Genomic DNA, 26,623 nt, shown 5'->3' with positions numbered 1-26,623 from the left:
CACTAATTAAAATATGAATAAAGGTCGGTAGTCGGCACCCTGTAGCTCCACTTAGTGTAATTCATTTGCACATTCACAAGATGTTTGGAGCAGACGCTGTACGGGGTGACTGTCGTGGTAGAGCAGGTCGACCCATGTCTTGTGTCCCTGGGCAAGACACTCAACCCTGAATCACTCCTGCAGGCGGTTCTTGCAGTGTGTGAATGTTTGTTAGTCCTGATGGACAGGTGGTCTCTTCATAGTAGCTCCTCCCATTAGTGTGAATGTTAGTTAGTCCTGATGGACAGGTGGTACCTTCATGGTAGCTCCTCCCATTAGTATGAATGTTAGTTAGTCCTGATGGACAGGTGGTACCTTCATGGTAGCTCCTCCCATTAGTATGAATGTTAGTTAGTCCTGATGGACAGGTGGTCCCTTCATGGTAGCTCCTCCCATAAGTTCCGTTAGCTGATAGCTGTTGGCTGTTAGCTGTTGGCTGTTGGCTGTTGGCTGAAAACAAACTGTTTTCCCCAAATGACTCTACCATTCTATGTTGTGTCTCTGGACGCAGAGTAGCGGCAGCCGGTGGGCGACGCACTCGGCTGTGTTTCCACTAATGGCCCCTACCAACCTGGGCGGTTAAGAGTGAGGCAGTAAGGAGGCAGCAGGCACTGAGTGACGGTATGACACGGGCAATAAAAGGTGTTGTGAGAAAGGGTCCTTAAAAGCATGCGTCCAACACTGGACACCTGGAATATGCAGTTTTCTGCAGCCGAATGAGATTAGCCGTGAGGTGCTTTAACGCATCACAGTTAAAGCCCCAGCCACCAGCCAATCAGAAACCAGCATCTGTCTGAGACGCGCCATATCAGATGGTACATTCTAATTTGTTAGGAATTCAAATATGTAATCTAACAGACTGTATTTATAAATGAATGTTTAATCGGTAAATTGAGCCATATTATTTCGACTCACATTTCTGCATTTCTGAACAATTTTATTTCAAGTTGAGCTGTGGTGTTTTTATTTGTCAGTGCGTTGTTTCTAAACTGGTAGATATTGGTTTACATTTGTATTACTATCGTATGAAAGTGAGAGTGCAGATTCATGGAACGTGATAATCATGTCTGCTCTTATTGGTGTTAAATGCTACTTTGGTAATGAGTGTTAATTAAAGTCTGCACACACAACAACAAGAACAATAAGCAGACTTTAACTGCAGCTTGGAATAAAACAAATATTCTTATATATTAAGTAAAAAATTTATAACTTTTGTATTGTAATTAGAAACATTATGCGGAAACAGTGTTACAATCCTTTGACCACTATAGAGCCGGGAGTGGCCAAAGAGAAAGATTTGTTTGTAAATTTGAGGCCACAATTTATTAATTTGTGCCCATAAAATCCTTAATTCTATTGTATTGCTCCCACTTTTTGGTTTGCTTTTACTAACAATGTCTTGCAAAGCAACTGTTAACATGTGTTGACAACGCATCCCATGACTAGTGCCTTCAGCAGGTGGCGGCTGGAATGCATGACTTGGCTTTGTGCATGCCACAGTGATAAAATCATCATAATATAATTATTATAATTCGTGCCCACAAATTAATCAAAATGTGAGGATGACTTCATTAAAATGAGGTATCGAATTATAACTTTTGTGCACAAATTGGTCGTAAATGAATGGCCTTGAGGTCTATATTATCTTCTGAGGCCTTGCTCTGCAGGAGTATCAAAAGAAGCCCAAATTCCACAAAGTTTAGGACTGAGGCCCGTTTCATCAAAGCAGAAATACCAAAAAGTGACTGAGCCAAGTTTCTGTGTATGACAGTGTTGCTATGTGTTATTTCTTTGTAAACCTGGTTAGTCCTGTTAGGAAGGAGTGGTGTTTCTCTCTTGCGCTTTCTAGTCAGGTTTCGGCTGCCGAAATGCCTGTGAAGGACTCTCTGACATAGTTTGAATTTGAGGTGTGTGTGTGTGTGTGTGTGTGTGTGTGTGTGTGTGTGTGTGTGTGTGTGTGTGTGTGTGTGTGTGTGTGTGTGTGTGTGTGTGTGTGTGTGTGTGTGTGTGTGTGTGTGTTGTAAGGGGAAAGGGGGCGCTAGAAGAGGCGGTACTGATGTGACCCAACCTGTTCTCCTGGTCTGCTTGCAGCTTATAGGCAGGTAACTGGCAGATCCATCCTGTCTTGCATGTCACAACTGCAGTGACACACTGCGGAGGCGACATCTCTCTTCGGACTTTCCTTCAGTAGAAAGCAACACTCTGGACGCAGCATACGGTGAGTCCATCAAATGTGTTGTCCGTGGCCTCTTTTTGCCTGATATGAGACCCCATGACGGGATCATTTGGGAGGACAATTGCTAAAATGTGTTCTTAAAAAGCCAGTTGTTAGTGACTTTAGAAAATAAAATGCGTACATAGAAAGCTTGTGCATTATAAATATTAAGTTGGTGTATTTTTAAACACAGATTCTCTTCTTTAGAGCATTCATGCTGTATTGAAATAATTTCAAAATGTAATTTTATTTTTTTTAAATCTCAGTCCTTGTTGTAAAGTAAGATCTTTGGAAATATGTTTGATTTGTGGCCTAAACAACAAGTGAGGATTCAAAGTAAACTGCAGATAAAGAGTAGACGGTACATTAAATGTTATATTCAGTTTGGCAATGCGTACTGCTGTCAGCGTGACTCCGTCATCTGACTCAGTGAGTCAGATGTGGTTGGCATCAGTGTTGATGTTGCCGCCCTGTTCCAGAGAATACATGTATACCTTTTTTCTCTTTTTTGGAAAAGTATGCATAGAGTTTGAGGCCACTGTTCAATATTTATTTCTGCTTTGGAAATCAAGGACATCTGCACAGTAACATCCACAATTCTGATTAGTGTTGATCTAAGAAGCGTGTATTTTGAGCTCTAAACGCACCTGTCAACAGGTTACTAATTATTTTACATGAGGCCTCTAAGTGCAAAAGCTGTAGTTTTTTCATTGATAACTATTTGACCAGTTTGAGCTAATTAGCTTTTGGAGTAGCGTCTCGTCAACACTGATGGGTGTTGGCTGATTAATACAAAGGTTTTTTGTAGCCTTATTGGAAAATCTGGTTCTTAGTGGAAGAAAACATCCTTGAATCTCTTTTCGGACGTGTTTCACAACCCCGCATTACAAAATGTAAAGTCTTCTCTGCCATTATTTTATGCGACTATGCTGCAAGTTACATGTGGAGATGTTGGGGTGTGGTTAAAGGGAGGCCTGTGTATGCGGCATGTCAGTCAGTATGCATCCCAACCAACTGGTTTAGATGCATACGTTCGCCATGAACAAACCTGGCAGGAGCTTCGGATTCCTGAAGCGTGAGTCGGTCTTGTGTGTGTGTGTGTGTGTGGGCGTCGTCAGTCAGGGTCAGAAAATGCAAAAGTTGCTGAAGACGGGTGAAGAGCCCCGGGCATGGGCAGGGATGTGTGGGTCGAGGCAAGGAGTGAGAGCTACAAACGAATGATGGAAATCATTTCTAAATATATAATTAAGATCTAACGCTATATTCGTACTTTGACTTTTGATGATGCTGTTTGTACTATTGTCATCTTCAATGTCAACCATCTTCTTTTACTATGTTCTTCTGGAGTCAAATATTAGCAATTGCCAAAGATTTTAGATAGCTTTTAGGCCATCACTTGTCAGCATTAATTTCCTTCCTATTCATAGTGGACACTTTTGTTTGGTTGATTACATACTGGAGACCTAAACTGGTGCTTTTTAAATAGTGGGAATACCATGTTGCTTGCTCTATTCTTGTGAGGACTCTAAATAAAAGAGGGAAAGGCTTTACATGAAAAATGATAATGACTGTCACTGATTTAAGTTTCTTTTCTCTGGTGTTTTTCAGATCACTTTGCTGTGGTTTCTTGTATTTTGGTTAACACTTCAATGATATGTGGATGTAAATACAACTAAGAAATGATGGTAAGAATGAAAATAAGTACAGTACACATGACTGTCACAAAATAAATGTTGCTAGAATGTGGAAAATGGTGCCTGTCTAATCGTATGTACTGTGAACCACTTTCAAACATAGAGCGAGGACAGCAAGAGTAGAACTTTCTCAGAAAGTCTGACCCTTGACAACTCTGAGGACGGAGTCGTCATTACTGGAATCACAGATGACACATTTGCTGCAAGGAGTGGCCTAAAAACAGGTTATTATATAAACTTATATTTTGTTCTTTGCAGCTGCAGTTTTGAAAAAGCTCAACCAGTATCTGTAGGTAAATGATTTTTATAAAAAGATAGAAACATGCGGTTTTTGATGAGTTGTTTCTACTTGTTCCAGGGGATGAGATTGTTGCAGCCACCATACACCTAGACCACCTCAACAAAAATGAAGTGCTGAAGATCCTGAAGGTCCTGGAGCCATATGATAACAACATGAAGGTTCTGACAAAGAAGCAGCTGGACGCCAGTGCTGACCTTGGCTCCTTTGGATTCGGTCTCAAAGACCCTGCAAAGGTAATCTTCGCAAGGGTCGGTTCACCCAAATTAAAAAAGAAACACTTACCCCGAGTCGTGGGATTGTGTTTTCAAAAGTAGTTCTACTAAAAATAGATATCTCTAAACTTGGGTATATCAAATCCAAACTATCTGCATGGCTATATACCACAAAATATGTATTTTTTTGTTATATTGGTGAGTTGACCAAGTCTGATGTGAGCAGACTGTTGTATGAGCAAAAGGCATCAATCCAGTCAAATGCATCCTCCTCTGATATGATGTTCTATTCGGGATCTTCAAAAATCCCTAAAACCCATGACGAATGCATATTTTTTTTAAACCAATTAAATTGGAAGAAATTATATTCATAGTAACAGCAGTTCTCCAACACAGTGCTAATGATAACTGGACAGTACACGCTTGTTATAACTAATTAACGAGACAAGAGCTTGAATCAATGTTAATTTACTTTGTTTATCACTCCATTATCAACAGATGCTCAACTTAAAAAAGGACCTGTCACTGGATGCGTCGGCTCAGGCCCCCGTTGTTTCCCTTGATGACCTGAATGGAAAGCTAAATGCTGCACGGGGCTTTGGGGGTGAAATAGGTGGTCCCACACTCAATGGAGACCTTCCCAGTCTCAGTCTAAATAAGCCCTCAGCTGATGCCGGTGCCAAGTTCGCAATGCCCTCCCTGGGATTGAATGGACCAGATATAAAAGGAGATTTAGATGGATCCATCAAAGCACCTAATGTCAGTGTCTCAACTCCCAAGCTCAACACCCCCAATGCCTCCCTTGACATCGATAAACCAGGAATCAAGACGGGCAACGCGAAATACAAGGCCCCACTTTTCTCAATGCCACACTTCAATCTCCCTCACATCAAAACACCAAAAGCAAACACGGATGTTTCCAGTGGTGTAGATCTCCCTTCCTTCAGTGGAAATTTAAATGCACCAAATCTCAATCTGCCATCCCCAAAAGTAGATCTTAAAAGTCCAGATTGGGACCTGAATGGGCCAAAAGTGGATGTGAATGGGCCTGACATGAATTTTGAAACTCCAAATGCTGATATCGAGGCACCCTCAGGCAAAATCAAATGGCCCCATCAGAAATGGAAAGGTCCCAAAGTTAAAGGACCAGATGCCGATTTAAATACTGACCTGTCTTTACCTGATTTCAGCCTCACCACACCAAAGATCAATGGGGATCTAAGTGCACCAGATGTTGACATCAACTTACCCAAAGCTGACATCAAAAGCCCTGACCTAGATGTTCAAACTCCAAATCTCGACATTGATACCCCATCTAGTAAAATCCACTGGCCTCATAAATGGAAAATACCCAAACTGCATGGCCCAAAAGCTGATATGGACTTAGATGCACACCTGAACACACCATATGTTGATCCCTCTCTGCCAAAAGTGGAGGGTGGAATAAATGCCCCTGACATTAATTTGCCGAAGGCTGACCTAGACGTGCAAAGCCTAGACATTGATGGAGAGGCTCCATTTGGTAAAATCCACTGGCCTCACAAGAAATGGAAGAAGCCCAAACTTCAAGGCCCAAAAGCATCCATAGATGCAGACCTAAACACACCCGATTTAAATTTCTCATCTCCAAAGATTGAGGGTGACATTAATGTACCAAATGCTGAGCTAAATCTCCCAAAAGCTGACCTTAACGGCCCCAATGTAGACTTTCAGGCCCCAGATCTTGACATGGATGCTAAACAAATTAACTGGCCTCATCTGAAGTGGAAAAAACCCAAACTTCATGGCCCCAAAGTTGATCTGAGCTCACCAGATGTGGATCTTTCGGTTCCTAAAATTGAAGGTAAGATGAGCACACCAGATATGGATCTGAATTTACCCAAAGCTGATGTTGATGTTAAAGCACCAGATGGCAAAATCAAGTTCCCAACAATCAAAAAGCCCAAGTTCCTGCTTTCTGGGCCAAAGGTGAAAAGCCCAGATGTTGACCTTGATGCTAATGTAAAAGCACCTGACCTCAATTTCTCTCCTAAAGCATCATTTGATGCACCTGATGTTGATCTGAATTTACCCAGAGCTGATGTGGATGTTAATGCACCAAATATAGATATTGAGAGTCATTCTGGGAAGATCAAATGGCCGACTCTAAAAAAACCAAAGTGGTCACTCTCAGGTCCTAAGATTGATGGTGCAAATCTTGATGCGGATGTTTCAGCCCCTGACTTGAGTCTCAAAGCTCCAAAGTTTGATGGTGAGATAAATGCACCAGATGTAAATCTAAATTTACCCAAAGCTGACCTGAAAGGCCCAGAGTTAGACATTAATGCTCCAGATTTGGACGGTTCTGGAAAAATGAAATGGTTCAACTTCAAGAAACCCAAATTCGGCACACTGAAGAGTCCAAAAGGGGACATTGATGCTGATCTGAAGATACCCAACATGGACTTCAAGGCAGGTGACGTGAATATGAGTGCTCCAAAAATGAAGGGTGGGATTGAGACTCCAGACCTAAATATCGGCATGCCAGACATTGACTTACCTAAAGGCAATGTGGCTGCACCTAATGTAGACCTCAAAGCACCCGATCTCAACTTGTCTGCACCAAAGATGGGTTTCAATGCACCAGATCTTGACCTTAATGTACCAAAAGCTGATCTAGGAGGTCCTGGTATAGACCTTAAAGCTCCAGAGGTTGATGGCTTAGCTGGAAAAATAAAGATGCCCAAAATAGATCTTCCAAAGTTTGGCTGGTCGGGGCCAAAAGTAAAAGGACCTAATCTCAATGTTGACGACGTCGATTTTCCTGACGTAAATCTTAACTTGCCAAAAGCTGATGTCAAAGCATCTAACTTGAACCTGCCTACTATTAAAGGAGATCTCAGTACTCCAGATCTAGATCTTGATTCCGATCTTGACCTTTCTGTCCCCAATACAAACATCAATCTTTCAACCCCGAATATTAAGGGTCCACATGGAAACCTTAATTTGCCCAAAGCTGATGTAACAGGACCCAGTTTGGATCTACCAAAAGCAGACCTCCAGGTACCTGATCTCAACTTGAAAGCACCAGATCTCAGCCTATCTTCACCGAAGATTTTAGGAAACCTCTCGGCACCAAAAACTGTACTGGAAGCACCTGGCACACTGAAAGCTCCAAACATGGATATCAACCTGCCAAAAGCAGACCTTAAAGCTCCTGACGCGCAGTTAAAATCACCAGATCTAGATTTTAATTCAGATCTGGGTGACTTTAATTTTCCTCATTTCAAGCTTCCAAAATTTGGTCTTTCAAGTCCAGAAGTAGAAGTTCCCAGTGTTCATCCTTCAGTGAAGGCTGGAATCGAGGCACCAAAGATCAACATAGGCACTCCTACGGGAGCCATCGAAGTTCCAAATGTAGATGCCAATCTTGAAAAGCCTAAATCCTCACATTGGAAGTTGCCAAAGCTGAGCCTTCCAGGGCATAAAATAGAAGCGGATAATCCCAGTGCAAATCTTGAATTCTCACCTGATGTGAAGATCAAAACTCCCAGTGTTGAAGGAGGGATCAGGTCACCTGATTTATCTGTCTCTGCTCCTGAAGTGAAGACGAGCCTTAAAACACCGGAACTGGATATCACAGCCAAAGCAGATGCTGAAGTTGAAGGTTCTCCAAAAAGTAAGTCAAGATGGCCCTTCAAATGGGGATTCAATTCTGATTCTGTAGCCAATGAAGAGGGAAGCAGTGATGACTCTGAAACTGATGTGCCTAATGCTGATGTGGTGTTTCCTGTATTCAAAACCCACAAACTACCAAGGAACAGTCTTGATGGCATTGGAGGAATTGAGGATATTTTAAGCTTATCAAAGCTTGACACAGAGTCAAAGGATTATGTCGTTAGCAAAGGGATCCGTTTGCCAATAATAAATACTAATACAAAAGGAGGAGGAAAGATTGACATTATGGAGAGACTGAAAATGGCAAAGATAAAAACACACTCGACTAACGCTTCACCAACTGAAGCAAAAACGGACATCGGTCTGAAGCTCTCCGCCCCGAGTCTTGATGTCAGTTCCTCGACAGACGCAGATTCTTCTTTTGTGAGAGGAGGTACTTTCAAAGTTGAAAAGCCAGAGTCTGCACTTGGCCTGGTAACCCCTGGAATTTCGACATCAGAGGAAAACGACAAAATGTCATTGAGCCTCTCCAATATGCTCGGCCTTAATTGATATCAAGGATTCAGATGCTGACTGATTCTTGTTGGGCTTACCTGATAAGTCAAGCTTCAGTCTGGAAACATTGTATATACATTAACTTAACCAATTCTTTGCCTTTGTATGAGAGCCAATTGGCACCGTCCGACCTGACCCGCTAACCGCAAACTGTCAGGACTGAGGCCTGAGACGAGGACGGAGACAAAGCGGACATGAGCTGCAGCTCGCGGTGTCTGTCTGTGTTTGAGAGAGCGAGAAAGAGAGAGAAATAAGAGGTGGACTATTTCACACAATGTTTCTCTAAGTTATTAATACTTTAATTGGAACACTAAATGTATTTTACCCGCTAGCCCGAACTCACGATATGTTCTAGTAAGCTTTGCCCGACTACCAGCTACAGTGTCCGTCTTGTGGAATAACTTCAGGTAGAAAAGTGAATAAATGTGTTATAAACTGTGTATATTCCTGTTATTTATATAAGTTTTTTTTTTCCCAACATTGTTGATTTGGAAGTGTTACTTATTACATAACTGCCTAAGTATTGCATGTGATCACATTCAGCTGTTTACGTTTCTAAGAAGTGCATTATTTTACCTTAAAGTCTTTACTTGATAAGATAATTGTGTGAATGTATTTGTGAATATTTTTGTTCAATAAATGACTCTCTTGATTCCATATCCTTGTGATTCTTTAACAAAAAAATACAAAATTAAACTGATTTGTTGGTTTGTATGCAAAGTAAATTAATGTAGATGCTTTACAATTTATTCATTTACAAATCTGTATTTATCAAAGACATTTATAGGAAACCCCTTTGAAAAAAACTTAAATTGGTCAAAAAGGAATGTCCTTGAAATAAAATTTAAAAAAAGTATAAGCCAAATAAATGTGGTTTATTTATGATTTAAATATGTATTATTGTAAACTTTACTCCACATAAATGTATGTATACTTCATTAAAAATGTACTCTGCTAATCTACTGTAGGATATAATTGCATTAATTGGAATTAATCAATTGGAAATGTACAAACTAAATGTTGTCTCTTTTTCCAATAGTGCCGCATTACGTAGTTCTTTCCAGGAACCTTATGAAACATATTTAGGAATAAATGAGCTGTAATAATACAAAGCGTTGCTGGTAAGTTGAACAAATATAAAAATAGAATTCCTTATTCAAAACGAAAGGCCTGTAACTGTAAGCATTAATTCAGACATTTGAAGTTGCTTCTTAGTTTTCCTTTGAAAATGACTAAAGCTTTTACAGAGTTTGACATGCATTTATTTTATACTGACAAAACTGTGCAATAAAAAAAATAGACTCTTGTCTTCAAACTTAAAAAAACGGAATAACAACTAACATGGAGGTGAGCAAAAGGTTTAACGGTAGTTTTGGTTTGCAAATTTAACATTCAATTATTTTTTATTTTTTAGAATATTGTCTAGTTGAACAAAATGTAGGAGATATCTATGAAATTAATATAGAGTACAATCTTCTGATATTGGTTATTTATCTCCATTCCACAGTAAAAAAAAAGACAGACTATGTCGTTTTGACATATCTGCTAACATGTTGTATGAGCATGAGTTTTAATTCCAAATAAAAAATAAATACTCTGACATTCCCTCAAGACGAATGCAGTCAGATGCACAATGATAAGAGTCTACAGCCATGCTAACGGCTCTGAATATTCGGCACAGCGGCGCTTTGATCTAAATGCTAACACCAGCATGCTAACATGCACATGATGAAGATGCTAACATGGCGATGTCCAGCAGGTATAATGTTTACTATGTTCACCGTCTTAAATTGGCATGTTAGAATGCTAATATGTGCTAATTATCACTAAACACAAAGCAAAGCTGACGCTGATGGGAGCATGACTTGTCAAAAACCAGAGTATTGGACAAATACAATTATTTAACTGATGATGGCGCTCCAGAAAAAGCAGAGGATCACCAAATTTATTACAATTCATCCCAAGAGGAACAAGAATGCCTGCACCAAATTTCTTGGCAAACCCTCCAATAGTTGAGACATTACTCTCAAAACTGTAAATGCTAGTCAGGACATCTCCAGTCGTTAGGATACATTATCTAGGAACCATGCATGTCTGTACACAAATGTGTCCCAATTCATAGAGTGAATGTTGAGACATAACACTGGATAAGAGAACATTTTGACCTGCTGATGGCGCTATAGGAAAAGTAAGGGGCTCCCCAAGGTCATAGGAGTCGTGCCCTGGGGACCATGGATCATACGATTAGCATTTATTGATCCCACATGGAGAAATGTAGGTCATTGAAAGCTTGAATATCTGTAGAAAATGTCAGGATACTCCATCTAACAGTTGTTAAAATATTTCAGTCTGGACAACCGACAGAACAACAGATTGGCCATCAGACAAAACAACATTGCCATCCATAGCTAGCATGGCTAAAAAAGAAAACCAAACTGGTATTCAGCTGTAAGTCTTGTAAGTGCTATTCTGTCTGTTGGTCATTGTTTTATCTTTTTCTTAAGATCACTTACTAAAATTGCTAATGATAAAAATCTTATGAAGAAGAAGAAATCGACCCTGACAGAAGGTAAATAACCAGGGCGTCAATGAGCATGCTGCCAGCGTGACGGCCAGTCTTTCTCTATCCAGCTCTGCAGCAGTCGCAGCACGTCAATGCGCTGGTAGATGCGGCAAAGTTCGGTGAGCTCAGTGACTGTCTTCTGGTTGTAGCGCAGCAGGAACTCCTGGGTGGGGCTGTGGGACAAGGAGCCCTGGGTCCGGTGCTCCAGCAGGGTCAGTTCATCGTAGCTCATCCCCCAGCGACTTGCAAAGTTCTTCCAGTTTTTGATGGTGCAGTGATTCGGATCCAGCTTGAGCCGCAGTAAGTCCAGGAGATCTTTGTCGTTCATGAGATCACTTATCTTGGGAGGAGGCGCTGGGCAGCAGCACTTTTCACAGGGGCTGCTTAGAAACTGCAGTTCTTTAGGGTTGTCTGAGCTCAGAGATGGACAAGGAAGACTGAGTTAGCACAAGAGAATGTGTAGATTGCGAATTATAGTATACTGACAAAATATGAAATGGGATAAATATCTCAACTAAAGTTGAATTCATTTATTCAGTCACTGATCAGCTATCTGGTCCCTGAAGGCTATCGTAAAGTACGGCCACTTTGGGTGTCCCTGTCACCTCGTGGTCTCTGCGTATACCAACCCCCCATCTCCCCATGTCTCTATTGTCAGCTATTGGATGGAAACTCCTCCTGTTATCATGTGTCAGGCACTGTCACATTCAATATGTTTTCAAAATGAAATTTACTTGCATCAATAAGGCTGATGACGCTGTGAATATTTGTTGCAATATTTTAAGTTAACACTATTTCAATACAGAGGGATGAAGTCATGATTTTATTATCATTACAACAAATGAATATACCTGGTGAAGTAGATGTTGGGCAGGTGCATTCTTCAACATCTTGAACTGGCTACAACACACAGGAACACAAATCAGTTACATCACATCCTGTTTACTGGTTTTCTTTCAAGGGCTCAAACGCAACTGCAATATGAGGACAATAATAGAAACACATGACTTTTCACATTCTCACATGATACATAACTTAGTATGAAAATGTAAAAATAAAAGGAAGTGAAGCCAATGCAGAAGTGCCTTAAACTTGCATTATTTTTCTGGTTGTATAGAAGTATATGCTTCATGTGTTAAAGCTGCATTCTCTCTCGTGGCCACCAGGGGGAGACTACTCTGGTTGTATAGAATACTATGCTTCATGTGTTAAAGCTACATTTTGTCTCCTGACCACCATGGGGCGACTCCTTTGGTTGTGTAGAAGTCTATGCTTCATGTATTAAAGCTGCATTCTCTCTCCTGACCACCAGGGGGCGACTCCTCTGGTTGTATAGAAGTATATGCCTCATGTGTTAAAGTTGCATTCTCTCTCCTGACCACCAGGGGGTGACTCCTCTGGTTGTATAGAAGTCTATGCTTCATGTGCTAAAGCTGCATTCTCTCTACTGACCACCATGGGGTGACTCCTCTGGTTGTGTAGAAGTATATGCTTCATGTTTTAAAGCTGCATTCTCTCTCCTGACCACCAGGGGGTGACTCCTCTGGTTGTATAGAAGTATATGCTTCATGTGTTAAAGCTGCATTCTCTCTCCTGACCACCAGGGGGCGACTCCTCTGGTTGTATAGAAGTATATGCTTCATGTGTTAAAGCTGCATTCTCTCTACTGACCACTAGGGGGCGACTCCTCTGGTTGTATAGAAGTCTTTGCATCATGTTTTAAAGCTGCAGCTGTCCACTTCTTAAACATCTACCTCTCTCCACACATCAACAACAGGCGTACATTCCTGGAACCTTCTTATTTCTTTGTCTTAGAACAAATTAAATGTTAATTATGCAGACAATGAAATAAATACATTTAACACATCAGCGTATTTAAATGTGTTCATTGTTTACTTCTTTTTGCATGATTGAAAATGGGCCTTATTAATGAACTTAATATTGATATGATATAATATATTGGGGGTATATAGTGTATTTCACTTCTTTTACTGCCTATTCTGGTAATACTCCCTTCCTGTTTTGGACTAAGATACGTACTAGAATACCTAATGCTCCACAAAACTGTTTGGTTTCCTTTCTCCAGTGCTTTCCCGATGTGTTTGGTGGTGGCAGGTGCATGTCTTTAGTTATGCAAGTTATGTGCCTCAAACTGTGTCTGCGTTTAGTGAAACATGCCTCAACAGAAGCCCCGCTGCACCGCCGACACATCAAGGCCGAGCATCAAGGCCGAGCATCAAGACACTGCGCCTGGAGGGGTGTGTACATAGTAGTGGGGATTGGACAGACTGGAATGGACCAGTTCTCTTTTTACGGCATTTTCTTACTAGTCTATCTTGTCTTAACAATGTCATCTTTGATCACACATGTAACACCCCTGTAACACATACTTTTACTTTGTGTATGTATCTGTGGATGTGTTCTATTTATTTATTTATCTATTTATTCTATATTATACAGGTGTTGGAAATTAGCGTTTTGCTATATAAACTCAACACAGTGTATCTGTTTTTTGTGCATAGATGTACGCTATGAACTCTAATGCCACTGTAAATAAAGTAAAGTTTATAAAGCTTGTTATGAAGTACACAATTTCTGCCTTCTGTGTTCCTGCCGTGTTATTAGCGTGTTGCTCGCAGCTGCACCTCCAGTTCAGTGGGACAAAACCACATCCTGTATGCTCACCGCCTCAACGAGGAAGCACCGACAGACCTCGCTAGAAAAACAGACTGACTTTTAAGAAAGAGGAAGAGAGAGGAAGATCAGGGGGCCTGAGGGGCGAGTGAGAAAGTCAAATTAAGCCTTAATCCAACACTAACGGTAAAAATAGTAACATGCTAACGTCGGGTATATTTTACTCGATAAAATATACTTCTAAGTAAAATATATTAAAATACAACAATACAAGGCAAGTACTCTTCTTTTATTTTACCCTGTAGAACTTCTCATAAAACCAAAAACAGGTATCATGGGGCGACCCTGAAAAAAGGCTCAAGATCGGGTGAAAAATTAGGGAATCGTCAATAAAATATGATTAAAAATATAAATAAAGGAGCTTGGTCCACATGTTCCTGGGACATGTGAGTCTTGTCCTGTGAATGCTTTCACCCTCTATCACTAACGTTGGGTGAAAATCACCCGAACACATGAAGGTTGAGAAAACCAGGGATTGGAGAGGAGAGACACGCCCACCTTCAACAAGACACGCCTACCTTCAATAAGACGCGCCCACCTTCAATAAGACATATCTACCTTCAATAAGACATGCCCACATTCAATAAGACACGCCCACCTTCAATAAAACACATCTACCTTCAATAAGACACGTCTACCTTCAATAAGACACGTCTACCTTCAATAAGACATGCCCACCTTCAATAAGACACACCTACATTCAATAAGACACATCTACCTTCAATAAGACACGTCTACCTTCAATAAGACACGCCCACCTGTAATAAGACACGCCTACCTTCAATAAGACACATCTACCTTCAATAAGACACGTCTACCTTCAATAAGACACGCCCACCTTCAATAAGACACGTCTACCTTCAATAAGCCACGCCCACCTTCAATAAGACACATCTACCTTCAATAAGGCACGTCTACCTTCAATAAGACACGCCTACCTTCAATAAGACACAACTACCTTCAATAAGACAAGTCTACCTTCCATAAGACATATCTACCTTCAATAAGACACGTCTACCTTCAATAAGACACGCCCACCTTCAATAAGACACATCTACCTTCAATAAGACACATCTACCTTCAATAAGACACGCCCACATTCAATAAGACACGCCCACCTTCAATAAGACACGTCTGCCTTCAATAAGACACGCCCACCTTCAATAAGACATATGTACCTTCAATAAGACACGCCCACCTTCAATAAGACACGCCCACCTTCAATAAGACACATCTACCTTCAATAAGACACGCCCACCTTCAATAAGACACACCTACCTTCAATAAGACACGCCCACCTGCAAAAACGTCTGTGAGCAGCATGAAGCTACACAAGGACTCACGCAACTCACACAAAAACAACACAATGAAAATAACGAAACCACAATTGCTCGGGTGAAAATCATCCGACATTAGTGTTCTAGGGTTATTAAGCATCATTCTGTGTAAATTTACTTTATTTAGTGACGTCTGTGTGGAATTGCGTCTCTGTGAAAGAAGACGTGAGGGACCGCGGCACCAAGCACCGGCTGCATCAGTACTGACCTGTCTTATTCTGTCTGAGGGGCTCAGGAATCCAGAGGGCATGGAGCTCAGGTGAAGAGTCACAGCGTCTGCTGGAGACACATCACAGTGTTTACTGATGAAATTAAAACACCACAGGAATACTAATAATCACTGACAAATGTGTTTGAACTTATAATAACAGAAGACAGTTTCCAATGTCCTGTCAATTATCAAATAGAGGCCTGGTCTCAGTGAGCATTGTACCCAAAGGCCTCACACTCCCAAACAACTAAACGTTTACTTGTGACATATCACCAATACATTCTAATCATAGTTACATAAGGAGGTGTCTAGATGGATGGATGAGTCCATGCAGGACTTTCACCCAGGACACTGCTGTTTGTGTCCCGTGTTCACTTTTTAAAATGTACAGTTGGAACTTAAATAATGAAGCACACATTCTTATTCTAAACAAAACCAGGATGTTGTACATTAGACTCAGTTTACTGTGTTTTATTCACACATTGTATTCTAGTTAGTTAATTATTTATAGTCTTAGTTTTTATTTTCTATTTGTTTTTACATCTAATTTGAATTTGTAATTGTGCACCTTGTTTGTTTGTCATGTTTTAACCTGGCTGAGGAAACACTACTCAAGTTTCAAGTTGTATTTGTCACATACTCAACACATCTTTTTACTAGTACACTAATCTTTATCAAGTCACTTCTAATATGCCAGTTTTCCATCGCTGTTAATCTCTCATCAATGAAGCTCAACAGCTCCCACACAAATGTTCCCCATTAAAAGCCTTCTAGTGGGCCAAAGAGCACGATCCTCGCTATTATTTTTATTTGAGAATGTAGAGTTGGTATGATATGCTTTGTAAAAGGGACCATTGTGGTTTGACCCTTATTTACCATTGGGATCTGTCACCTGCACGGGATAATTGGCCTCCAGGGACTGTGGGAGAGACAAGAGAACATTAGAGAGAACAGGAACAAAGCTTAAGAGAAACCTGCTCTGTTCGTGAGACTCCAGATGTAGTCAGTGACTGTGGGAGAACATGAGTCTGGTGTGCAAAGAGAGAGAACAGCCTGCTGCAACCTGTTCTCCAGTGAGCCCTCGGGCTCTACCAATCACAGTGTGTTCAGTTATGCTACATTTCTTAGCAGATTACTGTAAGACTGCGTTCTGAGGAGGGACAATGAGAAATCAGTGCAAAGCAAACTAGATGGAAGACAAGTCAAGACAATGAGGCAGTTAAACAACACAAGAGGAGAAAAGATCAAATAAAAGGTGCTTACAAATTCTGCCACAAAGCTTGTGGTGTCTGTGTCCTCCACGGGTTCAGAGCTGCTTCTGTCTGTGACCAAAAAAAAAGGGAAACGCTTCAACACATGTTGTCACCTCGAATCTTTTCATCCTCTTCCTTCTCCTCGCCAAACTATCAGCAGCAGAGATGCAGAGAAAAGCCACTTCCTCCAGCCACCGAGGGCATCCTGGTAGTGAGGGTGACGTATTGGAGGAGTTAATGTCGGCAGTCAAACGGGGTAGTAATGACACACCATGAGCTTTGACAGGAGGTAAACTGTAATTTGTAGAAGCGGAAGGCTTTTTCACGTTATTGCAGTCTTGTGTTTGCCCTCCAAAAGCAAACTAGCTTTTAGTGCATGAAAGTGTCTGAGAAACAATGAAATAGCTGTTCAGCACCAACATGGAAAACCTTTAAATCAAATGCCTTCAACACTGAAAAGGAATATTTCTCGCGAGCACATTCACGGATGAGTTAGGAAAGCAGCACAAAGGCGGCTTTTCAGCTCGGGGACGGGCCTTCATCAGTCCACGTCACTGTGAAGCCATTGTACCCAAAGGGCTCCAAATAAAGAACTCATCTGGCCTTTCTTGGGTTACACTCTATGCCGATGAAACTTTATTTTGCATGGGAAACTAGAATTAGGATTAAGTGATCAGGTGTAAGCAGCCCATTTCCTCCATGCAGCTTCCAAGGTGTTGTTCCCTTGAGAGGGAGCAGTCATGTATGTAGGTCACAGAGACAGAGTGACCGGCCCGCATGGCCGCCTACGACTCGGCTCGGCCTGGTTTTAGATGATGCCGGCTCTGGATTCCAGCATAATAGTCACATTGTCATTATTGCATATAAGAATGCTCCTTTAGATTTCTCTTTCTGTGCACTGTGTTTAAAATGTAAACAGAAATATCTCTGATGCATTGTGAAATACTGAGTACTGCCAAGGAGACCCACAAAAATCTAATTAAAAACCCGACCCATCAGGTAACACAGTGTACTAACAGGTATTGTATGAGCAGCAAAGCCTGTTAATCTTCTTCCTCTGAGCCTTTGAGCTCCGTCAACTATTTCAAACACAATAATGAGCCACACCCGTATACACCGCCTACAACTTATGTCGTATATATAATATTGTATAAAGGAGCCAATGGAGCTGTGCAGCTGAGAGACAACAACTTAAAACTTTACAACTTACAAAAACCTATCTTTTTAAAGAAGAACCTTGATATTGCTTCTGATGGACAGTTATCCTACACACCAAGTCAAAGTTGTGTCAAGTATTATTGTGACAATTTTTAAAGTCTCACTTGAATTGAGAATTACTATTTTTCCATTACAAATCTATTAGCACAGGAAAATGGTCCTGAAATTAGCACTGAATTGAGAAATGGTTTTGAATTGAGAATCAATTTTGAATCCAATCTTGACCCCAAGTTTCCTGCCTGGAGGTTCATCAAGACAGATTCCTTGTTTTATAGATAGATATGGAGAAAATATCATATGAAGAATACAGGCAGTCTGAAATAATTAGTGTGGCGAGAAATAATGGACGACACCAAGTATTTATTAGATTTTCTATCTGAAATGGCATATTTTTATTTCGTTACTTTTAAAGTTTAATAGATGCTCACATGCTATCTCAGACTGACCTTTTGGACCGTAGCATCGACTTATTGAAAGATCTGATTTAGCAATGGGCCGTGTGATGTCCTAGACTAGCAGTGGGCCATGTGATGTGCTAGACTACCAATGGGCCGTGTGATGTTCTAGCCTAGCAATGGGCCATGTGATGTGCTAGCCTAGCAATGGGCCGTGTGATGTTCTAGCCTAGCAATGGGCCAAGTGATGGGCTAGCCTAGCAATGGGCCATGTGATGTTCTAGCCTAGCAATGGGCCATGTGATGTGCTAGCCTAGCAATGGGCCAAGTGATGTGCTAGCCTAGCAATGGGCCAAGTGATGTGCTAGCCTAGCAATGGGCCAAGTGATGTGCTAGCCTAGCAATGGGCCAAGTGATGTGCTAGCCTAGCAATGGGCCATGTGATGTGCTAGCCTAGCAATGGGCCATGCGATGTTCTAGCCTAGCAATGGGCCATGTGATGTGCTAGTCTAGCAATTGGCCATGCAATGTTCTAGCCTAGCAATGGGCTGTGTGATGTTCTAGCCTAGCAATGGGCCATGTGATGTTCTAGCCTAGCAATGGGCTGTGTGATGTTCTAGTCTAGCAGGCTGTGTGATGTACTAGCCTAGCAATGGGCCATGCAATGTTCTAGCCTAGCAATGGGCTGTGTGATGTGCTAGCCTAGCAATGGGCCATGTGATGTTCTAGCCTAGCAATGGGCCGTGTGATGTTCTAGCCTAGCAATGGGCCATATGATGTTCTAGCCTAGCAATGGGCTGTGTGATGTTCTAGCCTAGCAATGGGCCATATGATGTTCTAGCCTAGCAATGGGCTGTGTGATGTTCTAGCCTAGTCTGGCTTTGAAACAAAGAATATGCTTGCAGAACGTAATCTGATTGGCTAACGACGCTAATGTGCATTTCAGTGGGCGGATGCACGCTTGTGATAGGAGGAGAGTCGAGTAGAGGGCTCCATCTGCGCATAGAACTAGGGTTACAATATCGTGACCTTCGTTAGCTGTTCAAATGCAACCACATTCATAGAAAGTCAATGTTGAAAGCGTAGTATTAAAAGGACAGATGGAAATCCCCTACAAATGTTGATATTTTGAGAAGGTGGTTGTTAAAATGCTCTAAATAATTCATGGAAAAAGTGAGAAAGATGACCGTATGTGTTGTCGTAACTAAGAGAGGCCTCCCACATACATGAGCACAGACACTGAACTTTCTATGTCACCACATGGGCATCATTACCAGTGTTTCCTCTGAGCTCTGCGTGTGCGCGGCCGCGCAGGCCAGTCGAAGTGGCCGCACAATAGATTTTTCCGACCGCGCACATTTTTCAGATCTCACAAACGATTTTTTTTCAGGGGTTAAAAATCTTTTTTGCACCAGTGTTTCTGAGATAGGAGTGAGCCATCTCCACAATAATAAGATCTTTGATGTGACGTGTCGAGTCTTCTTGGCCAATCAGCGTCCCGTTTCTCGACATGCGCTCTCTGTACCTCTGCTAGCGCTCTGCCTCCGTTAGCACCCCCCACCCCCGCTGTCCTCCTCCGGGCGCCAGGAGTGAAGCTCGCCCAGAGCGCCACATGAGCTCGGGCCGGCGCTGTTTAGGCTCCTCTTGGCGGGCCCTGCTCCAGCAGTTATAGGCCTCCATGGAGAAAAGAAAGGCAGAGCAGGCGCCCCAGAAAAAGGTCTGCCTAACGTTCAAACATGAGTGGCTATTTGAAATAGTCCAAACTGACACAGGTAGGATGACACTTTCAGACATATTTAAATATGAAGAATATGAAGTTATTAAATTGTTTATATAGGCTACCTTTAGGAAAAATGACTCCATGTCAATTTAATAGGCCTATAATTATTGTTAAGCACTGCAATAGCATGTTTCTTTCAATGAAGTTCCACTTATATGTTGTATCTGATGAGAAATGACTAAACACCTTTGATACTTTTATTTGTTATATCATTATTAGTCATAACCAGTGAACCAGTCATAACCTCCCCTTATTGAAGTTCAACAAAGATCCTTTAAGTTCAACTAAACTGACTGGTAAAACACCATCATTAAAATGTTCCCAAAGTCCAGCCATTATAAAGGATATTGAATAAATATCAACCTTGCATACATATTGATGTCATCTCTTTGAATCCCCTATGGCTAACGCAGGCTTGTGGTCATTTTCGGCAGGTCGGGTGGTTGAGAATTGCTCACAGTGCTGAAATGTGCGCTCAGAAAAAAAAAATTTGCTCAGTGCTGAAAAGAATTAGAGGGAACATTGATCATTACTATCCCTTTTCAAAACACACACACACACACACACACACACACACACACACACACACACACACACACACACACACACACACACACACACCCATTAATTTTCTGGCTGCCAGTAACGCTACAGGTCTAGATGAAACCAGGAGGTGACAGACAGTGTAATCCATTCAAAGGAAATTAAAGGTAAATCCCCTTCACCACAGTTTTATCGACCAGCCTACACAAGTGTACTAGGAAATTTGACATATTGCTCCAATGTTGCTTTCAGACTCTCTAGTTATATGTTCTAGATTAGTCTCTATTAGTTATAGGAGTATGAATGTTGAATCAATAATTCATGGTTGACTGACAAGCTGAACATACACACTTGTTTTCCTTTTTAGATTTTTTATTGGCAGAAATATGTCACCAGAAACTGAATTTAATTTAACCATTTAATATTTTTAACTTGAATATTGGCGCGTGCCATAGAAGCAGCAGTAGTTTCTGTGTGTTTGGGCCTTTAGCTATCAGCTAATTTACTGTATCTGTAGTTCCTGGAATCACATCTTGAAATTTGTATTGTTCAACTTAAAAACTGTACATTTTTATTAACAGTTAATAGCTTGAAACTGAATCCCAATAAATCTGAAAATAAATGCAACATTATGAAATTAAATTCAGTTGCTCTGAAACTGAATTTAAATTCAACTCTGTCTGTACTTCTTCATTAAGTGGGAGCAACGTGGAGAGTGAGAGCGTGCAGCGCAGAGCGCCGCCTGATCGGACGCTCACATTTCGCTGCACATATTGCTGAGCCACAACTATTTTCATTCATAGTATGAAATTCTGATAGAGTTCACAACGTGCTTTGAAAAGGAAGCTGAGAAGCGCGCGGGGAGCGACATTGAGCGACTTCGAGCGGAGGTAACAAACCGCTCTGTGAGCCAGAACCGGGGTGCAGATCCACGGTACGTGTTGACAGAGCGTCCTCCCCGGTGACAGGAGATCACTTTCCAAATCATACCATTTCAGTCTGGTAACAGTGGTAAAGCTCAGACTCGGCTGGAATAGAAAACAATGTTCTATTCTTATACTTCTTGTACTATTCTTGACCTCAGCACAGTTCTCAGAATCACAATCAGAACTGTTTATTGCCAAGTACGTTACACAAACAAGGAATTTGACTTGGTGAAAGGTGCATACCAATAAACAAAAACAATGGCAACATTGCATCACCACATTCTCATTGACTGGAGGTAAGTGTTGCTCAATCCAACATATTGGAAAGCTGCTTTTTGTCTCACTTCAAAGCTCAATGGAGTGCCTCAAAGCTCTAGTCTGGGGCCACTACTTTGCAGTTTTCATATGTTACCAATAAGGGTCATGCGTCATAATGCCAACGTTTCTAAAAGTCTCTCTTGCTCTATAATTTGCTCTTTGCAAATACAGTTTGGTTAAGATCAGGTGAAGACTGTGGTAGCTGTTACTAAATTGTCCGATATGGGCTCGTTGCCTACTGAGCCCCTTTTGCTACCGAATCCAGGGGCGGACCGGGGAAAAGTGTCCCGGGAGTTCCTGTCAGACCGGCCCACGCAATGCATTATCACATATCCAGTGGCCTACTTAAAAAAAACTACTTAAAATACCCATACACTTAACATTATTTTAGATTATTATAAATTACATCAAATATGTTTGTTTTTTTATAACATTTGGCTCCACCAATTTGCTTGGATGGACACATGGAATAAAATGATACTGACTATTGTAACACTCCAAGGTAGGGATAGTTTGCTAGATGAATATGCTTAACTCTGGGCTAGTATCAGATGGTTATACGTATGACTACAGAGCCTTAAGGAATGAATGTCAGCTGAGAAAGACCACACATTAAAGAAACTGGAGTCAGAGGGTCGAATCAGTATGAACTACATACAGTGTTTCCCCTAGGGTTACAGCTTTTTTTGTGGGGTGCATCTCGAGGTCAGCTTTTGGCAAGAAGGTCAGCAAGAAGCGAAGAATCGAGTCGTGCACGCGCAAGCGTAACATTTAATCGATAGTACAGGCTGCAAGAGCGTCTCTTTGATCTGCAAGAGGGTCTCTTTGACCTGCAAGAGGGTCTCCTTGACCTGTAAGAGCGTCTCCTTGACCTGCAAGAGGGTCTCTTTGATCTGCAAGAGCGTCTCCTTGACCTGCAAGAGCGCCTCCTTGACCTGCAAGCGCGTCTCTTTGACCTGCAAGAGCGTCTCCTTGACCTGCGAGAGCGTCTCCTTGACCTGCAAGATGGTCTCCTTGACCTGCAAGATGGTCTCCTTGACCTGCAAGAGAGTCTCCTTGACCTGCGAGAGCGTCTCCTTGACCTGCAAGATGGTCTCCTTGACCTGCAAGAGGGTCTCCTTGACCTGTAAGAGCGTCTCCTTGACCTGCAAGAGGGTCTCTTTGATCTGCAAGAGCGTCTCCTTGACCTGCAAGAGCGCCTCCTTGACCTGCAAGCGCGTCTCTTTGACCTGCAAGAGCGTCTCCTTGACCTGCAAGAGCGCCTCCTTGACCTGCAAGCGCGTCTCTTTGACCTGCAAGAGCGTCTCCTTGACCTGCAAGAGCGTCTCCTTGACCTGCAAGATGGTCTCCTTGACCTGTAAGAGCGTCTCCTTGACCTGCAAGAGCGTCTCCTTGACCTGCAAGAGCGTCTCCTTGACCTGCAAGATGGTCTCCTTGACCTGTAAGAGCGTCTCCTTGACCTGCAAGAGCGCCTCCTTGACCTGCAAGCGCGTCTCTTTGACCTGCAAGAGCGTCTCCTTGACCTGCAAGATGGTCTCCTTGACCTGTAAGAGCGTCTCCTTGACCTGCAAGAGCGTCTCCTTGACCTGCAAGAGCGCCTCCTTGACCTGCAAGCGCGTCTCTTTGACCTGCAAGAGCGTCTCCTTGACCTGCAACATGGTCTCCTTGACCTGTAAGAGCGTCTCCTTGACCTGCAAGAGCGTCTCTTTGACCTGCAAGAGCGTCTCCTTGACCTGCAAGCGCGTCTCTTTGACCTGCAAGAGCGTCTCCTTGACCTGCAAGAGCGCCTCCTTGACCTGCGAGAGCGTCTCCTTGACCTGCAAGAGGGTCTCCTTGACCTGCGAGAGCGTCTCCTTGACCTGCAAGAGGGTCTCCTTGACCTGCGAGAGCGTCTCCTTGACCTGCAAAAGCGTCTCCTTGACCTGCAAGATGGTCTCCTTGACCTGTAAGAGCGTCTCCTTGACCTGCAAGCGCGTCTCTTTGACCTGCAAGAGCGTCTCCTTGACCTGCAAGAGCGCCTCCTTGACCTGCAAGATGGTCTCCTTGACCTGTAAGAGCGTCTCCTTGACCTGCAAGAGCGCCTCCTTGACCTGCAAGATGGTCTCCTTGACCTGTAAGAGCGTCTCCTTGACCTGCAAGAGCGCCTCCTTGACCTGCAAGCGCGTCTCTTTGACCTGCAAGAGCGTCTCCTTGACCTGCAAGAGCGTCTCCTTGACCTGCAAGATGGTCTCCTTGACCTGTAAGAGCGTCTCCTTGACCTGTAAGAGCGTCTCCTTGACCTGCAAGAGCGTCTCCTTGACCTGCAAGAGCGTCTCCTTGACCTGCAAGAGCGCCTCCTTGACCGTATCCGTAGAAAACAGTAATTGTAGGTATTGGTATATAGAGGCACATAAAAATGTACGGCCTTTAATTCATATTTTGTATTAATAAGTTAATTATATTCTCTATTAATCAATTAATTGTTCGGTTTGCTATAAAATATTTATCTGCAAACAGTCCTTGCTGTGTAAAAGCAGCAGACTAATCTTACAATTCCTTTAATGCATAAAAAAAGAAAGCTTTCAAAAACTGTCCAAGTTTAAAATAGTACTACCACATAATACAATTGTAATGTAAAGACAAACAAGTGTTCTATCTCAAGCAGGGTTTCAGTAAAGTAATGGTAGAAAATCAACCTCTAAACTCTAAAGGATTTCATATTTTGAGGGAAATTATGCAGCAATGTAAGTTGCAGGTGATTTCTAGGTTCATATGTAACAAAATGCAAAACTACAAGTACACAACTAACCATTGCACCCCTGGGTGGTATTCTTCTTGAAATATAGTGCATTAAGTCTCAGGACTTACAGCCAGTTACCCAATTATGAAGTGTAAGTTGAACCCCAGATCAGTTGAGCATTGTTTCTCCCTCTCTGGGAATGCAGGGGCATGCAACGGCACGCTCTGGATAAAGTTCAAGAGATGAAATACAAACCACATCATAATACATTGCTAAGGGCCATAATTCCACACAGGTGAACCGAGCTTTTCTCTGTTTTGACCATCCATGTCTCCAGTCTGTGTCGTGGGCTGTTTGCTTTATCATCAGCTTGTTTCCACACATGAATGGAGGTGAATGGCATGCCAATACCTGACCCGTGCCACAGCGGAGTCTAGACTGAGAGCAGCTACACACACACACACACACACACACACACACACACACACACACACACACACACACACACACACACACACACACACACACACACCTTGTGCAAACTCTCTGCTACATGTGTAGCATAGCTGAGTCTCTCTTTCACTGCGCGTGTGTTTTCTTGAGCTGCACTGGATTAGACAGGTATTTTAATGCTTATGTTATCTCTTTAAGACACATCCCCAAACAGCACTGGATGGTTCTCTATGATCAGAGTCACAAAGAAACATTCTGAAAAAAACGACGGCACATTTTAACAGCTTAGTGAACTGTAGCGTCTGTGCCAGTGGGAAACATTTAGGGTTTTACACTTTCTCATTTTCTCACTGCGAGTTAGATGAGAAGTTTAATAACAAACTTATCTTGCGTGTTAAGCATAAAGCTTAAGTCAGGATGTTAGCGTAGCTTAGCATAAAGACTGAAGGTGAGGGGAACAGCTAGTTTGACTCTGTCCAAACGTTGTATCCAATTGGTTTAATCCAAGAGAAATATTAATATGACGTCAGAGTGAAAAGTTGCCAGGTTTGGTAGCATCATGTTCCCTGACTAGGGCGTGGGAGAAATAGCCAAAAGATCGGCGGTTCGATCTCTGGCCCCTCTAGTCCATGTCGATGTGTCTTTGGGCAAAACACTTAACCCCAAATTGCTCCCGCAGGCTGTTCCTGTGTGTATGAATGATTAGATACTGATGGACAGGTGGCCCCTTCATGGTAGCTCCTCCCATCAGTGTATGAATGGATATTAATGGGTGAATGATGACATGTAGTGTTAAAGAGCTTTCAGTGGTCGGAAGACTAGAAAAGCGGCATGCAAATACAGTTCATTTCATATTTACATTCATTTAGTAAATGATGGCCCATTTGGAGTCAAATAGACCATAAACCAGGGTGTTCTTTAGGGCGGGGCTACCTTGTGATTGACAGGTTGCTACCACAAGATGTTTGTCTCTGAACTTAAACCCTGTCACAATGTGTTTTCAGTTCATGAAAGTTGCCTAAAAATGTCCATCCAGTCGTTTCCCTTCTATTTGTAAAAAAAACAAGATGGACAAAAAACAAAATGGTGACACCACAGCGACCATGTCCACTTCTTATAGTCTACGGTTGAGACGCTTCCTCTTCTCCTCAATGTCTGTCAGATTCACATTCTCACGGGAGAATTGTTACCGTATTGTTGCCAAATCTCTATTGCTGGACACATTGGTACCATCACACGGTTTATACCCTCATCTTGCACAACCCTGTCCCCGATCATATCTGGCAACCCATGCTGCAGTCGACGAGGACGTGCTGGGTGGATTAGTTAAACACTTACAGCCATGAAACAATTACACATTTTCACATCAGACCTCCAGTTAAGATAATCTCCAAAACAAGCTGAATAGTTCTTTCTGGAATGACTTTCTACCAAAGAAATAGTTGCACTAAAACCAGAGTATGCTGGGACAGAGGTTGGCGTTTAAAATGTTTGATGTAATTTTGTGAAATCTTTGAGCACCACAAACAAAATTCCCTTT

General features: G+C 42.1%; 1 protein-coding gene across 1 annotated transcript in view; it reads right to left on the bottom strand.

Annotated features, from left to right (window-relative positions):
- Positions 1 to 10,008: 10,008 nt before the first annotated feature.
- edaradd (EDAR-associated death domain) overlaps positions 10,009 to 26,623 on the bottom strand; it is a gene marked incomplete at its 5' end in the record, with an annotated part of 19,175 nt that continues 2,560 nt past the window's right edge. Inside the window, 5 exons of the mRNA XM_079229979.1 lie at positions 10,009 to 11,647; positions 12,088 to 12,136; positions 15,476 to 15,546; positions 16,355 to 16,397; positions 16,742 to 16,800. Of these exons, the coding sequence (XP_079086105.1) occupies positions 11,259 to 11,647; positions 12,088 to 12,136; positions 15,476 to 15,546; positions 16,355 to 16,397; positions 16,742 to 16,800 (611 nt within the window). The 3' untranslated portion in view covers positions 10,009 to 11,258. The remainder of the gene's footprint in view (positions 11,648 to 12,087; positions 12,137 to 15,475; positions 15,547 to 16,354; positions 16,398 to 16,741; positions 16,801 to 26,623) is intronic.

The sequence above is a fragment of the Taurulus bubalis genome, assembly GCF_910589615.1.
Source record: "Taurulus bubalis genome assembly, chromosome: 14".
NCBI lineage: Eukaryota > Metazoa > Chordata > Actinopteri > Perciformes > Cottidae > Taurulus > Taurulus bubalis.
The sequence above is the reverse complement of the archived record's forward strand: the minus strand, read 5'-3'. Positions and strand labels throughout refer to the sequence as shown.